The 18,012-nt window shown below is 39.2% G+C and overlaps 2 protein-coding genes across 2 annotated transcripts; both read right to left on the reverse strand.

Moving 5' to 3' along the window:
- Positions 1 to 8,019: 8,019 nt before the first annotated feature.
- Positions 8,020 to 10,205, reverse strand: hoxc5a (homeobox C5a). Its single transcript, XM_043224334.1, has 2 exons — positions 9,609 to 10,205; positions 8,020 to 8,819 (listed from the first exon to the last, which is right to left on the reverse strand). The coding sequence occupies exons 1-2, from the start codon at positions 10,093 to 10,095 to the stop codon at positions 8,605 to 8,607; spliced, it is 702 nt and encodes a 233-aa protein (XP_043080269.1). The 5' UTR covers positions 10,096 to 10,205; the 3' UTR covers positions 8,020 to 8,604.
- Positions 10,206 to 11,304: 1,099 nt separating this feature from the next.
- On the reverse strand, positions 11,305 to 13,983 carry hoxc6a (homeobox C6a). Its single transcript, XM_043224333.1, has 2 exons — positions 13,048 to 13,983; positions 11,305 to 12,429 (listed from the first exon to the last, which is right to left on the reverse strand). The coding sequence occupies exons 1-2, from the start codon at positions 13,448 to 13,450 to the stop codon at positions 12,128 to 12,130; spliced, it is 705 nt and encodes a 234-aa protein (XP_043080268.1). The 5' UTR covers positions 13,451 to 13,983; the 3' UTR covers positions 11,305 to 12,127.
- Positions 13,984 to 18,012: the final 4,029 nt, after the last annotated feature.

The raw sequence follows: 18,012 nt of genomic DNA on the forward strand, positions 1-18,012 counted from the left end.
TGTCTGTAAAACTTGACAGTCAACGTACTTTTTTCTTTTTTCGGATTTGGAAATGCTGTTTATTTAGCATCATTGTTTGTTTGTTTGTTTATATTAAAAACTTGGCCTAAATTATTAGCCTTTTCACTTGAACCACATGTACAACAAAGCCACTGCCCCATTTAACAAAACCAGTTTATGTTATGACCGAATTAGCATCATGAGAATTTTTTTTTCGTTGAGGTTAAATGTTTTTTTTACGGGTTTGGGCCTTTTTCGTATTTCCCACATCGCGTTTCAACACTCCTATAGGTTAAGTAAATGACACCGAGAACACGAAAGAGCGAGTGGGCATGAGAGGGAAAAAATAATTTTGCTAAGAAATTCTATTAAATCTCCAAAACATAGGAGCACCCACTTGAATATTCAGTCTCAAACGTGTTGTGCACAAAGCGGACACGTGACAGCACTGATGAAAAATAAGTTTCTTTTGTTCCTCGGGGTTTATTGTGCGCACCATTACCATATGACCGCCCGGTAACCCGCGAGACCGTGCCCTGCATTTCTCTCTCCAGCCATCTAAATAGACCCACATAGATACGAAAAATAACTAAACAAACAAATCAAAGTGGAAAAACAAAACGGGAAAGAAATTCCAAACTTTTTAGAATCCGCCTAAGCAACAAAGCCCACGTTTTCAAATCCATTTTCCAACCATTTCCAAAATAAGTCACTGCTTTTCCTTAAATATGTCGAAACCGAACCAACACGCATAACCCGAGTTACGCTCGGAAGCAGCCGTTTTGCCTCATCTGGGGTCTTTTATTCGACTTCGAGACCCTATAGATGTGATAGGGGTATTTTTTTTGTCCACCCCCACCGGCCTGAAAACGCCCCCATCCACCCACTCGGCGCTGCTCTAGTGTTGCGGACGCATTTTAATATTAGTTAGACAGCCTGACCCGCATTTCACCCCTCGCGTTCGACTCGTTCCAATAGTTCACTGCCAAGGAGTTATTGATGAGCGAAAAGCGATGAATTCCCTCTGCACATAAATGGCCTCAGATCCTGCACCAGCTCAATAACTAGTTATAATGTAGAGACTTCCAAAAAGCTATAACCGCCGGCGAATTTGCCTGATGATTCATTTGTATATAGGTGAGTCCCCCCAGACGAAGACAGACAGACAGACAGATAGATAGATAGATAGATAGATAGATAGATAGATAGATAGATAGATAGATAGATAGATAAAATAATTCAGTAGACAATTCTTTAGGTAAAGTTAGGATTTTAGATGGAAGGATATGCCAGTTATCCATAAACAGAATCTTGAAACAGTACGCTTGAACGAATGACATTTTAGGCCTGTATGATATTCAACGCATGCCCTTTGCAGTAATTTTGAATGATTTCATTTTTTAGCGCATATTTCTTGATTTAAATATCGAGAGAATTTTAGTCCACGTTTCCTAAGTTGCTCTACAATGTAAAAAGCGCAAGGCCTTTTTTTTATCATTAGAATGATGATTATTATTATTATCTTTTGCATTCTTAAGCATTTAAAGTCTGCTTTAGGTCTACAAAATCTGAAATCTTTTATATAAGAAATCATGAATGTGATTTATCAGCATTGATTAATTATTTGAGGTGGGATAGTTTATGAGCTTGTTTGAACAACATAGCCTACTTTTTTATATATTTGTTATTTGTTTTTTACGATTTTTATATGACTATATATATATTTTGTATTTTTTTTTAAGGTTTAGCATGCTTAAAACTGGTCAGGCGGGTTAAACGTATACAACTTTCCATTTATATATTAATGCAGGCTATGTAATAATTCAGTTTTATTATAACGTATATTAAAATATGGCGTTAGACGCGTTAATAAATAGACAATGAATAAATAGACAATGTGCATTAACGTGCATTGTTATGTCTGGCCTACATTTTTAAAAATATTAAAGAGCTTATTGGCTCAGCAGCACGACAAACTGCAGCTCCTTGCCACTGACACACGGGCATATGCTGTAGTCGTTCGCAGCTATTGTCAGGGAACACTGCCCTCTGTGTTTATACGCAGCGAAACAAGATGGGACAAGAATATTATACAAGAACGAGAATATAACGGGAAGACTTACCAATGCAACAATGAGGTCCTCCATGCACTCACGTTCACAATTTCCTCATGCGCTAAAAAGAAAGAAAGCAATTTAGAAAATAAAAAAATAAAAAAATAACTTAAATACACTCGTCTCCTCAGGCACGTGAGGATCTCCTTTCTGACCGTGTAAAGCGTTTGACACAGTCTTGCAATAATCGAAATGCTGTGATCATGCACTCTTTCAATATCCCGCTATTTAAATGAATATCTGAGGTTCATGCAATCAGTTAAAAAAATAATCACGCATGAAATATGCAAAGCTGCAGCTCAATGCAAAGCTGCCTGTATCAATCTGACAGCTGCATTCAAACGATTCACTGATAATGATGTTTTCGTGTTTTTAGTACAACTTCTCTTTGTTTCTCATTGAGGGTGAACTGTCCAAAGGCATGATCCTTTAAAGTAGGACAAGGCTATGTATTTAGCACAGGTTATTTTCAGAACTATTTCCTTTGATGAATGTAGTTATTTTTTGCAACAATGGAGGACCTAAAATTAATTCCGACTTGGTCGGGTTATCATGGCAATTCAGAATAGATTTTTTTTTATTGATTGTTTTGGGTTTTTTTTTTTGTCTTTTTAGGAATGTGGCATGTTTCTGGTTTTAGGGCCTTATGGTATATAAAAAAGAAGGCTATGTAAATGTGGGCGTACTGTGAATTAACATAAAGTGTTGGGCCGCTGTTTGTCATCGAGATTAATGGCAAAAAAATAATTAACCTGAATGTTAAAGCCAAGAAAAGAATATAAGTAATGCAATTAAATAATGTGTGGTGATATTATATACACCGAGAGGGAAATATAGCTGTTTTGTGATGTTCAGTATATACTCAATGCTGCAATTAACCAAGCTCAACATTGGATAAAAATATGCATAAAAAACCTAACACTGATCTAAACGCAGAGGTATCGTTTCAACTAAACGTGAACAGTGTTTATTCATTAAACCCCTGCATTAAAGACAAAGTATTTTCTTATTACATACCAATGTTTTATTGTAGCAAATGCAGCTCATGTTGTCATGACCAAAGGTTTCCTCTATAAATCCCAACCTTGACACTGGTTTATTAAGAAAACCACCAGTCCGAGTACCAAGTTTAATTTTGTTCTTCGTTCATTCAGCTCATCCATCACCGAACGAAGAAGAGCTTATCCACAAAGAGAACAAAGGTGCTGTTTTCTATTTTTTTAAATGCCTGTCCAAACAGGAACGGCCCACAAACAGAACGTGAATTGTTCCAAAACTAAAAGCAATGCCTTGTTTGGTTGCTCTGCATGCCACGGCATGATTACCGACTTGAGTCATTCACTCATTCTTTCTGTAGGTATCTACGTATTGAACGGCTTCCTCGTATGGGTAGTTAGATAGTAATCTGCTAGATGACAAAAGAATGTGTTGAACCCAGAGTAACCTGCACTGAGAGAGAGACGGAAACAGAGGAATATAAAACTATTGCCCCCTATTGGCAGTTAATGTTTTGACACAGTTTTCAAAGAATTAATGATAACATAAAAAGATGCACATAAGGGCTTACTAAAAATATTAAAGCAAATGTATTGATTTGAATTTACTAACCGCGTCCCTCTCTTAGGTACAACAATTTTTGTAAAATAAAATGTTGTATGAAATCAAATAGCCGAGGATGCGTTTGTGACGGTTGTACCGCAGTATACACCAAATGACCCATTTATTCTCTGAATGACTAACCACTTTTCAAACCCTCCCACGATGGTGTGTACATTTAGCATTACACTGAATAACATTCTAGTCTGTGTACAGTACAGGAATATTATCAACCTCCGAATGAGTAAAACATGCACCTACTCCAAACCAAAAATGCAGATATCAAAAAAAAAAAAAAAAAAAAACAGATATCAGATAAACACTTTAACAGTGGAGTACATTCATACGATGCCATTGTCAACACTGTCATTCTTACACGATAAATACATGAACACAATATAATCTAAGAAAGGCATTTATATTAATAAAAAAAGCAACTTTTTTTAGCAATCATTTTTTTAAATTGGTTAAATATTTCTAGATTTTTGGGACACATAGACATTAAAAATGAAAGGGATTATTGAACATGCGTAAAAATTGTTTGTTGAAGTTATGTGTAACGTTCTTGTATATATTATAAACACGTGTGTATAATTCACAACAATGATCAGTGGCAACTGATTGGTAAACATCGATCATTTAATCTATGTTTTTGTTAAAATAGCAAATAAGATTCAAATTAATGCCAACTTTAAACTTAATACTAACTGAAGTTCTGTCAAATTCTATATTTTACAAATGACACTTGATATCAGCTAAAACCCCTCTTACTGCTTTTAATAAAATGGAAACGCACACAAGCACACACACACACACACACACACACACACAACACACACAAAAGGAATTTCTTTGAGCCTGGAGGAAAGAACTTTGGCAAGCCATGGAATTTACAACTCAGCAGTATTTACAACTAGACACAACCTTACAAGACAGAGCTAGGTCTGGTCTTTACACTCTATTATTTTCTATGCTTGCATACCAACACTGACTCTTCATCATGATGTTTAAAACGAGGTAAACTGAAATGAAATAGTAAGACATAAAATGAAGATACATCGATTGTGATCCGTGGTTTTCTTGATTTAAAATCTTTTGAGTTTGTGATTAAAGTTGCCTCATAACACACACACACACACACACACACACACACATATATATATTTCAGACCCTCAAATTTCGACTTAGATGTCCTTTTCTTAAACCTTAAACATATTTATTGTTTGCTTGTATTACATTGTATTGCATTGCATTGTATAACCCTTGCACCACGAAACGGCCCGGATCAGTTCATAAAGCCAAAATCAGTCATTGTTTCTTTTTATTTAAATTAAAGTTCCCAAAATACATCACAGGCCCCCACAGAACAGAAACACAGCAGTATGAAGATGGCAGTGGAGTTTCCTCTCAGCAAAGATCACAGTGCACAGATTAAAGAGAACATTGTGGATGAACAGAGCAGTCTGACTACTTCTGTTTCCAAGCACAACATCATAAAGTAAGATATGGCTTAAACTTTTCATACCATGATTATAATGGTCAAGTGGAGCCTCATCTGTCAAATAAAGACCGCTGAATATCCGGTGTTGAAAACCGACAAATAACAGTGGTGGAAAAAATGTCATATGCTTTGTATAAAATATAATTTCTTATGTGCCTTTTAACAATTTAGAGTCATTTCAGTTGTGTGTGTGTGTCTATCTATCTATCTATGTATCTATCTACCTATATATATATATATATATATATATATATATATATATATATATATATATATATATATATATATATATATATATATATATATATATATATATATATATATATATATATATATATATATATATATATATGTGTATGTATGTGTGTGTGTGTGTATGTATATATATATATATATATATATATATATATATATATATATATATATATATATATATATATATATATATATATATATATATGTTAATCATGACTCTGCTTCACCATCCTTACTGCCCTGTACATGACCCCACCACACAACAGCACATCTTCTCTGCCCTGCACATGACCCCACATTATGTCCGATCTAAAGATCTATGTTCTGCGCTCTCATCTGCAAACCAATAAAAAGATCACTTCGCTTTTCACAGTCCTTCACCTTCACTTTTACAACAACACACGCATCCCGGGCACAAACGAAGCTCTTTTCGACGTGCAAAATTGGGGTATTTTTTTTTAAACGCGCACATTCTGTGATACCAGATCGCATATAAACAACAATACAAAGCTTTTTTACGCACGCACGACGCTTTTAAGACGCTTTTTGCGAGTGCGCAAGAATCACGATACAGAGAATTAGATTTGAAGCTCTTGCCAGAGCTATAATTCTACATAAACGCCAAATTAACAGTAATGCACGAATGCACGAACGTACACTCTGGACCTTTAAAACCGATCAAAACTGAACAGATGAGGACGCATTTGCGCATCACTTGACACAATTTCTCCGCGAACTATTGAATTACGTCGTTGATTAATTCCCGAGGGTGTTGCAGAGGAAAGTACATATTTAATTAAATAGAGGAAAACAAGATTATTAACTTACTTCAACCGCCTGGGATCCATTTGGGAGAGTCGAACTTCTACAAGCCCTGTCGCGAGTAACCCACACTAACAGGCTCTAAGCCGTTCTCTCAGAGATAAGACTAGCCAACAGCTGCGATTACGGACAGTTAACATTATATATGATGTAAATATATTGAGGGTTTGTCAGGTCTTGCAGGCCATAAAACCCACTTTAATGACCCCACGTGCTCTTCCTGCACCACTCACTGGTCCTGCTTTGGGCAATTGGCATAAATAACCCTCAAAACTTCAAAATACGTGGCAAGAGAGCTAAAAAAAAGAGGGGTTTGTGTAAAAAGCAACATAGCAACCACGGTAACTCGCAAAGTGGCCCGTTCGGCCAACATAGCGAGCGTAGATATTGAAAGAAGCGTGGAAATGTACATTGAATCTCCAATATAGGTGAGTGAGACGATTCTAAAATGAAAGCACTTTTGAAATGGTGACTAGCTGCCTGTTTGAAATGTTCAGATTGGCGCGTCGAGATCGAAACGTTCCGTAGCGTTTTAATTAAACCGTTACACCGAGTGCGGGCGAATTAAAAACGAAGATACTTCAAACAGGAGAGGTGTTTGAGTGTAGAACGAGCCAGTCGAAAAAATTGCATTTTATATACACACCGGCAGCGCTCTCGTGTCCTTTGTTTGACACGGGCCTGGATTACGTGATTTCGCCGCACAGGGTGACTGACATCACGTCTCATTATCTAAATGACGAATTTCAACAATAATGTAGTAGCGTGAGCAATTCGCGTCTTTAATTACGTTTTTCACGCGATTAATAACGCTGTTGTATCATACCGCAAATGCTTTTTCGAAAAATAATTCGCCTGTTCATCATTTAGTTGGACGGTGTTTGATTAACTGCATTATTGTTTCTGTGAGTTCTGTGTAAAGAAAAACGGGGGTGTGAAATGTTTGCGTAAACTTCCGCCGATCTGTTAAAAAAGGAAACAGTTGTCAGCGTCTGATGGGTGAGAGGAAGTGCTGTAAAAGTTTATTGGGGTCATAAAGTTTTATGTGCCTCCGTTTAAGGGCTACTGTAAATAAGTGACCAGAGCGTTAAAGTCCATTCATGTCTCATCAGCGGAAGCACGCGCATTCAGACGCACGGATATTTATCAAAATCGTATTAAATTCGCGCGGAACGATTTCCTCTTTCAACTCCGCACGATTTATCAAACGGGCCTTGGGTGCAAAATGCGTTGCCTGAAGAAAAACTCTTTGTGTGTGTGTGTGTGTGTGTGTGTGTGTGTGTGTGTGTGCGTTCCTGTTGCTTCAACAGACAAAAATAATGCCGACAATAGGATATTCTTTAAGGTTAACCAAGTTTATTTACAATGATACCACACTGGACGTCTTATCGAACACAGATGGCTTTCAACCCAGGACTGGGGAAACTTTCCGATATGTTGCCACTATTGACAATTTAATCTCGTTACTGTAATAATGCATCGCTGACAGGAAAATTATCGACGTGGCTTAACTTCGTCTGGAATAACAAGAAATAGCGAATCGCGGAGCATCGCGATTCGCGCAAAAGTAGGTCGTGTAGCTCGTTTGGTAAGATATGTATCAATAAGCCACTCCTTGCATTCGTTACAGGATGTCCTATGTATGCTCATCCAGTGTAGAGTGTATAGAAACGTGAAGACTGCCTGAAGAAATAGTCCCCAAAAAAAAAAAAAAAAATAAAAAAAACACAGCCAGTGAAATGTTCTGATTGCACAGTATTTAAACAGACGTGATGGTCAAGAGAAAATTATCATTTGGCTGCTGGCTGACAGACAACATGATACACGGCGATTAATATGACACCACAGTTGTTGCGTTATCATCGTGGCGTGCGGTTTACCATCCTTCTGTGGACATTACAGTTGTATAGATGTATTTACGACAGAAAGTACAACGGACAGAAAGACAGGTCCCGTCAAAACGCTTAACGCGACGGGCAGATTGATGAACGTTTAAGCAAAGCACCACATTATTTGCACTTACATTTAAGTCAACGTAACTGGATGCAGGCCTTGGCATATTATGCACGTTATTGACACAAGTGATTTTAGTAAAGCATATTCAAATAAAGTTTTAAGCTCATACATTATTCAGATAAGCACCTCCCGCGCTCCTGGGAGGCAGCGCTATCAATAAATATGGAAAATATGGACATATTCACATAACAACATGACACCGTGTAGACAAATGAAAAGACATCGACTGTTGTCACAAAGAAAATCTATTTGAAATCAGTACACCGCCTTTATTTCCAAGCTGATCCGCACACCACTTTATTATAGTCCTCCTTTTACTTTCAACTTCGAGTCCTTCTTCCACTTCATGCGACGGTTCTGGAACCAAATTTTAATTTGGCGTTCGTTCAAGCAGAGGTTATTGGCAATCTCGATACGTCTGCGACGCGTGAGGTATCGGTTGAAATGGAACTCTTTCTCCAACTCCAGAGTCTGGTACCGGGTGTAACTGGTTCGTGACCTTTTACCATCAGATTCTGAGGTGGCATCAGAAAGATACTGGGTTACCTATTTGTGAAAGATTCGATCGACTGTCGTCCTCATGCATATTAATTATATATATAAAAAAATAATTTTCACAATCATTCATGAAGTCGCCACCAAACACAGTCCGTATGATGCGATGTGAAAACGTCAAGCATTATGAAATCCGAAATGAAAACAGTGGACAGGTGGCATGGCGCTAATATTCGTTTATTCTGAAATAAGAAAGTGGCATGCGCAGAAATAACACAAACGCGATGAAACTGTCATAACTGTGAGAAGGCCACGAGAGAAATATAGTAAAAAAAAAAACGACACTGCGATTGCAATGCCTCACTGTTTAGAGAACGCAAATAGTTTTGCTGTAGCCTACTTTATTACTCCAGCGGTGAAGAGTGCAACTAACCGGAAACGAAATGCATGTGTATACAAAAGATTTGTTTAATAACACCTCACTTAAATAACACGTGAACTCCCTTTGATTCTCAAAGCATGTAAAAAAAAAACGTGCATTTACATTTTTTGCTTTTCTTAACCAATTATTTCTCCATAAATTTGACCGGAGATCACCTCTTCACAGTAACAGGACAGGTTTACGAGCAATAGATGCCTTTGTCATAAAATTTACGGCCGCTAGTTTTATTATTTCCTGCGTTTGGCCTATAAAACTCAAGAGGAAAAATATGGAGCGACAAAACGGGGTAGGAAGGAGATGCAATGACGGAGGATGAGATGCGTGCGGTTTTCCTCTCTTCTAAAACAAACTTTAAACGTAACTTTACCGTGGCTCATGTGTAGCTTTGTCATCCACGGATATATCTGCGGCTGCGACTGGTTCTGACGCTGAGTCGAATTAGTTTGTTGCTTTATCGCCGAAGTAGTCTCCATTTTGATATCGTCTGCGCGGCTCTTGCCGCTGGGCTTCTCCATAACTTCCATATTCCCCTCGGCTTTTTGGCTCAACAGTCCGTGACTGAGGGGGTTGTACCCGTGAGTGCTTACGAAGCTACGAGAGCCCAAAGCTGAACAGGACTGTGCTCGCTGAACGGCCGCACCGCTCCTCGCGCGGTCGGTTGTGTTTATCGCCTCCCGTTTCAAAGAGTTGGAGGGGATCTGAGAACTGAACGATCCGCCGAGATCGAGTCCCTCGTACGCGTAATTGGACTCGTGGAACTCAGAGTGAGCTCCATAGTTGCCAAAAGTGTGCATTCTGCAAGAGGAGGCGTCTTGCGTTTGCTTGGAAAAAGACTTTCCAACGTACGAGCTCATTCTGTTTCCAAAACAATATAACCTTGGAGAGACTCGCAAAAAAAGCGCACGGTCACCGCAGAGACGGAATAGGCTAATAAAGTATGCATAAGTTGTTTAGGAGTTTTATTTGTTTATTGGGCTTTATTTGTATTTCTAGAGGACGTTGGGCTTGTCCTAAAAAAGAGCAGGATTTATAGGTGGAGGAAATCATTTCCTTTTTTTTCTTGATACGACGTGTAATGCCCAAATATGGAATGTTTAAATAGAATCACGTGCAGCTCCTGGCCACTCATAAATTGGCTTGATCCCCAGGAGGTTATTGATAGACGGAGAAACGTGTCCGATAACTTCTCGGTATGGAAATCATCTAAGGGTCTGGGCTAAAAAGGGCGAGACCGTTAGACAAGAGCGTCATCTGGCGTCTAATACTGGACAGAGCCGCCTCGCGCGCGCGCGCACGCACGCACGCAGACTTGTGCAAACAAGATGATGGACAAGATACAATGCGATACGATGTTATGACACATCAAATGACAGGGCAATATGAAAAATGCGGAGTATGAAACACCAAACGCATCAAATGTGTCTTTCTCCAGTTTCACAGTATATGTCTCGGGTTTGGAGTGTTTTGCGTGCGTGTGCGCGTGCGTACGTGTCACTCTTTTCCAGAATTTGAGGCTATGCCTATCGTGATTATTACAGAACTATACGCTGCGTCAATAAAGGTGCATTTGCTGCAGGCGGCATCCCAAAACCCACATGTGATTATTTATCGCGGAACAACTGATTCAGCTTTATGCGACTAGATGCAAAGCAAACGTGGTTCGAAAGGTTTTTGTCAATCAAGCACAGTCGCTGTGCCATGAAGTAAGCCATACTTTATTTATCAAATGAAGCTCAAGTCGTCACGTACATTCATTAGGTATGGGAACGATAATTAGGTGCACTATTCCATTCAAATACTGGAGTTTGGACGAGTTAAATTGTAGTTAAAAGAGCGCATTTAACTCCGGTGCAACATTGAAATCGTTGCAAATGTGGATCTGAACCAAAAAAGTCACACACATATGTGGGCCTAATAGTTCGTAAATAAAAACTTTCCCAAAAGCAAAAAAGAAAAAGTGTGTAAAGACTTATTTTTTTAATTCAGTTCTGAAATCCTCTTTGACGCGCGGGGAGCGCGAAGCTGGAGACAAAATTAAAACAATAGTTTCTTTTTGGTTTGTTTTTCATGAATTTTATTAAATAATACACAGTTTACACAAACAATATAATTGCGTAACAAGATATACGTTTGTTTTCATATGGGTGTGATTCTCACTTTAAGACAAGTTTATATGCATACAGCTACAAGTATGATGAAATGTATGATTTTGAAGTTCTCTCAATAGTTAATGCGCCGGGACGGCGGCGTTTTGAACGACAGAACACTGACAGGGCAAAGGCAATATCAAGAAAAAATAAAAAGGAAAAAAAAAATGCATTAAGGATTTAGGTAGTATAGTTCATCCCGTCAGTGCTTGTTTCATTGTACAAATATGCATCCACAAAAAAATGAATGTGCATATAAGAAGTTTCCTTCACTTCTGGAATGCTTAGGGTACTGTTCAGAGGCTTAATAGTTGGGGAGACGTAGCCTACTTATCAAATTCGAATACATTTTCATCTAATGTAATTTCTACTAGCCTATAGCAACATGATAATACTAGAACCACACAAAAAGTTCATCTGTGGCGTTGTCACCACGCAGCCGATAAGGAGCTATTTTCAATACAAAGAGACGTGAGTTACATTACGGTGGATAACACGTGCGTCTTTCTTTCTCTCAATCTCTCCATTTGTTTCAACGTGTGTGTATGTTAGTGGCGTGGTGGCTGTTGTAGAGCTCGTGTACGGTATTCGGGGTCGGAGGAGGAGGAGGAGGAGGAGGAGGAGGGGGCAGTCAAAGGAATAGCGGAGTATACGGTCCATGCATTAATATTTGCAAATTCTCAGAGTTTAGGTAGTTACGTTGCAGTTAACAGGCGTTCGAGAACGAGAAATGGACTTCCTAATCTTTTTTTTTAGCTTCCTCGGTTTCCTCCTCGGTCTCCTTCTCGGTCTCTTGAGGAGCGCCCGTTGATTCGCTCCCCGGTACAGTAGAAGTCAGATTGGTCTCTTTCTTCCACTTCATGCGCCGATTCTGGAACCAGATTTTGATTTGACGCTCGGTTAGGCAGAGAGCGTTGGCGATCTCGATGCGTCTGCGCCTGGTCAGATACCGATTGAAGTGAAATTCTTTTTCCAGTTCCAAGGTTTGGTATCTGGAGTAGATCTGGCGACCTCTCCTTCTGTCTGACCCGTACCCAACACCTATTGTAGAAAAGAGCGAAAATAAATTAAATGCACACACACACACACACATGCACGCAGAGAGAAATTGTTAATTATAAACGCTATTGACGCAAGGGCTGGTGGAACAGGCTACTTTGTGCATGTTATTTTCTTTTTAAATTAACTTCACAACGCTACTAATATAACGAATTGGCAAAAATGGTGCGTTTACGCGGTATCTGACACATATCGCGGTCACGAAGCAACGCGACACGTTTGAATTTAAGCGTTTCTGGAACATTTCTTTCAACTTACTCCGCTATCGCGTTTTGCCTTTCAAACAGCACATCGGAAGAGCCGGGTTAGATTTTAACGCAGCGGCGCGCGCTCTCAAACTCGGTTGAAATTTGACTTTTAGTCGCGTATTTTTCTAACGCGCTCGCGCTTATTGCACGAGTTTTTGAAATCATTTTGGCACTCGGGTATTAAAAGGAGGTAGCCAAATGGGATTCCCCTCTCTGGAAAAGGGGGCTTTTATAGTCTGATGATTTAGTAGTGGTTTATGAGGCCATAAAATGTAGCTACTCTGTTGATAGGACGTATCGTAAAACAGACCAATTCCGCCAGGGTATGTCCCAAGTCGCAGTAAAAACTCACCGCTGTGCGAGTTCATGCGCTGCATCCACGGGTAGATCTGAATGTTGTTCCCTTTCTGTTCCTGTGTTCCTGCACGAGCTTGTTCCAGGTTGTACTCCTGGGCAACGTGGCTCTGCGCGTTTAGTCCCATACTAGTTTGCCTGCAACTGGGAAGCACATCCTTATCTTGAAGAAACACGTTAGATCCATACTCGTACGGTCCTCGACTTGATCCAAACACAACGTTATCTTGAGGTGAATAGAAAGGGGACGCGTAAATCCGGTTTTGGGTCACAGTGGTGCCATAAGACGAAAAATGTCTGACTGAATCATATGTGGTCGTGTTCAGTGGCATGTTGGGCAAAACCTCTTGCCCACCAGATAAATGGCACGAGAGCGACGGGTTCGCGAAATACGAATTCATACCTTTCCTATCGCCCTCTCATCAACTCACCCTCCTATCTTATTTCCCCTCTCTCAATCTCGCACTTTCTTTGTGCTTTGGGGTCCGCTTCCTTCTGTCACATACACGCGTCTCCCGCCTTCTTTCCTAACTCTCTTTCAAACGAACTTCAGAAGGATTTCAATAATATTAATTTCCAGTCTCCGGTTAAGACGCGCAAAGCAAGTGTTATAGCCAAGGCTTGGCTCATGGAAGGACAATATGACAGCGTCACCTGACCACTTTCAGCCAATTGAATGCGCTGTGTACGGAGGAATATCGAGCTTGTAGCTTCTTATCCTTGTGGCTTCAGTTGATAATGTTTAAGTAAACACACACAAAAATACAGAATAGGCACTCACGCGAGCAATCAATTATGCCTTTTTGCGCATTAATCGTCGAGTTAATCTGTTCTATGCACAAAGCTTATCCACGTGTATTGAGAAGATAAATCGACACTTTTAATCGTGCGTTTTACAAAGAGCTAATTTTCTTCTTAATGAACTAGCAGTAAGATCAAGTTTACAGTTGTTGTCGCTGACTTATACAAAGCTATATATATATATATATATATATATATATATATATATATATATATATATATATATATATATATATATATTTCATAAAATGACGATACTAATCATAACTACATGTAGCATATTTCTCATCGACGCAACTACTTTATTGCTTATTTATCCAACTGCTCGATGGATCATGCAACTCAAATAAATAAAACCCTTTGTTTTAAAAAGGAAAACGACCGAGGGCTGAATGCTACGAGGCTTATCTACGCTTATATCGTTCACCCTCCCTTTTTTTTTCAAACACGGAATTTTATCATTTCATTAAAACAAAAGTGTGAACAAGTCGTCTGACGCACATTTTCACGATACATTATTAGAAATATTCGCAAGCCGGCGAACAAGCTAAAGGACCACACCGTTGTTCGTGCTTTTCAGGAGATATTTCCTTATAACGTTTGTGTCTCTCTCCGATTTCCTCGGGCTTTTATTGCGCTGAAGGGGAAACGTCTGTTCTTTTCCTTTCCCCATTTGTAATGTATTGATAATTTCAATGGTAAAAAGGACCTGAGCGAGGAGGGGGGGAAGGGGCATCTTACTAAAGAATGCGTCAAACGCGCCTTGGTGCCATAAAAGTCACAAAACCAACTGAGGACTTCCAGCTCTGAGGCAATTATCCCTTTGAATGTATGGGGGCTGTGCAGCCAGTCTCTTATCTTGTGGACAGAAAGCTGCTCGTTTTTTTTTCCACCGTGCAACTTTTTAGGATATGTAAAATAATTATGAATATAAAAAAAAGAATACCGTGCGACCGTCTTCGCAAAACGCAAGCACTATCAGTTTTATTTATAAGGTTTATTTTTACAGGATTTCTCACAGGGATCATCCGTGCAAACGATCCGTTGAAACAAATCAAATCAAACAACTCTTCTGCTTTGTTAGATACTTGCAGCTACATCGCTGGAAAGCCCGATTTATGTTATCGCGTTTAAAGAACCAGTGGTGGGAAAAGGACTAGTTTTAAGCGAATGGTTACGGTTTGCTCCATGACCTTAATGCAGGCCACATGACGGAACGTGTGAGGCCAAAAACAGTGGTTTAGAAAGAGGTGCGCAAAACACGAGATTGACAGAACAGTAAAATTTACTTCCAGCCCGACAGTGAGAAAAGGCATTTAGCAGCTATAAAACAGGCTAATCTGCTTAACGACTGATTAAACGCGTACAATATTTCTTTATATCCTAATTTAGGCTACCTGAGACCGGGATCGATCAATATCAAGGATTAATGTTTTTGATGGGTTGTCATATTTTGGACAAAATATAAGAGCGACGAAATGTAACTCTTTTAGGCGAATCTGAATATCTAAACACCAATATGGTAAGTGCTGTTTCATCGGTGCATGACTGCTGCATATGAATATGATTAAATATCTTCCGAAGTTAATTCATTGACGTTTATACTAATAGTAGTAGTAGTAATAATAATAATAATAATAATAATAATAATAATAATAATGGTAATAACTATAATGATAATAATAATAATAATTATTATATAATTATTATTATAACCGAGCTGCAATAAAAGTAATTAAAAATAAAATAAATAAATGCGGGCCGCACTAAATATTCGTCTGGTAGTGCAGGCGTGGACAATAACGTGTTACTATAATTTACTTTATACAATATTGCACCACGTATAATGTGAAGAGAAACTAATTAAAGTAATATATAAGCGTAATAAAAAATATTTCTTGCGTGAAAAACGCGCGCTCACGTTTTGCCATATTTCACTCACGGCCTTTAAAATTGTGGAAATTGAACAGTTGCCAGTTCAAATATTTGAAATGCAATAAACTTTTTTTTTATCAAAGCAATAATTACATTTTTTGATGTATTTTCATAGGCCTACGTTTTCAGTACGCGAGCGCGACACGCCGCCGACGCGCTAAAAACGTTTCGACAAAGGAAAGCACGCCGCCAAAGGCGAACTGAAGATGCATTATCAATTAAGAAATATTTGATTTGTATAATGAAATGACCGGACCGCATTGTTCGACGTGTAGCTTGGCGGAACTGAGATCAGATACTAAGTGAAGGTTGTATCTATATATCTGACTCTTTGATGTTGGATATTGCTTCAACGACTTTGAACTGAAAGCCTTTGATGGGGAGATTTTTAATAACGTGATCTATTTTACAGCATCGGTCTTGTGAATGGAGCGGCGAGTAAAACACACCACACTCAGTCTGCAGTTGGTATGTTGATGTGACTGAGAGAAAGAGCTTTAAGTGTTTTATTGCAGCCCTTAAGACAAATCGCACGGTTGTGTTTTAGCGTTTGAAGAGGCAATAAATAGACATCCCGTTTGGCCTGTATTCTCTTTACGCTCGACGAAACTGCGCGCTAACGTGCGCCAAAACCGTACTCGCTTCTAATGCGTAATATACGTGATATGATGATCTGGGAGATGAAAAAAAAAAAAAAAGCAAGCAACGCACGTCCTAACCGTGCTCGGTAACGGCCCGGTCTGCACATTCTCGAGAGTTAAATGAACTTTATTCGCTATTTATTTGTAACGGATGTTCGCAATTGCGAATTCCTGCGAGTCTTCCAGCTTTCCTCTCCAAAGCCCAACTTTCCTACCCTGTCATCCACGTCGATGCATCTACGCGAAAACAAAATCCATAACGGTAACGTGACAGTTTTAACGGAGCTTCGTGTGCAGCTGAGCGCTTGTAACAACACGCGACCCGAAGGGGCATTATGGTTTTTAACTAGCGCGAGATAATTCTGTGAAATTATGTGGCCGCGTAATGACCTCCTCGGAATAAGACGTTTTGAAGTAGAGCGGAGTCGCATTGCCCTGCGGTTCTTGTAAGGAAATGTTTGGAATTGAAAGTTCGCCTGGAATTTGTTTTCATTTTCGTGGCGACTCTGAATTATGCCTCCTATGATTCAAATTCGACGGCGGCGGCGGACACGAGACCGGCCCAAAGTTTACACGAACGAGAGTCAGACGGTATAATAAACGTGTCAGTTCCATAAACCCGTTTGGAACGTCGCTATTAACCTTAAGAATAACTGTAGCGCGCGCGTGAATAAATCTCGCGCGCCTCGTACGCGCGCAGGGCGCGAGGATTAGTTTAATAGCCTCCATTTTAATGACAAACAAAAGACAAGTCATTATTCCGAGGCGGAGAGGAGGCTCACTGTAGAACAACCCCGCCCTCCACTCGCTTTCTGTCTCTCACTTACACACAAATACACACATGCACATCGACGAACGCGCGGAGGCGTTCTGCCTTAATAAATCGAGAATAAAAAGAGTTCACGCAAACTTAGCATTGAAAGAGAACCTCTTTTATCATGCTTTAATGGTACAAATAAAGTTGTTTTAAAAATGCATTGCTAAAAACGTCTTTACCAGCTGAAAATGCACGCTCGTGATGACTGGTTTTATTGCTGACATTTTTTTTTCTTTTTGTTTCCTCTCATTCCAGCCTCACGTGTGGATTTCAAGAGGCCCTTGACGGAAGATCGCAGCTTTAATATTTCATTACGTATCTGTTAGTAACTTGGTATTCAATCTAAAGCTTGATGTTTGTCAGTTTTGTAACTTTTTTTGTATCGGCAATAAACCTAATTTAAAAAAGCAATCTGTGTTCTGTAATTGTTTTGAAATTGCTCTACTTAATGATGATCGATTTGTTATTAATAATATTCAGCAAGCCACCATGCAGACGTAATGAATGTTCGTATCTTCTCGAACGAGTGTATTGATGTGAACGCAGATTATGAGAACGCTATTAAAGCGATGCTTTTGAATTCTGTTAAACACATTGCAAATGGCACAAAGCAAATGGCAAACGCATTACCACATGAAAATTAAGATCTACGTTTTACGTGGGCGGTTGCTCTTCCTGACTTTATGCTCTGTATAATGCCTTGCATATGGAGCAGGCACAAGGTGGCAGTGTTGTTTGATTTAATCCTCAAGGAATGACAGTGTTGGAT

The sequence above is a fragment of the Puntigrus tetrazona genome, chromosome 23 (assembly GCF_018831695.1).
Source record: "Puntigrus tetrazona isolate hp1 chromosome 23, ASM1883169v1, whole genome shotgun sequence".
Lineage (NCBI taxonomy): Eukaryota > Metazoa > Chordata > Actinopteri > Cypriniformes > Cyprinidae > Puntigrus > Puntigrus tetrazona.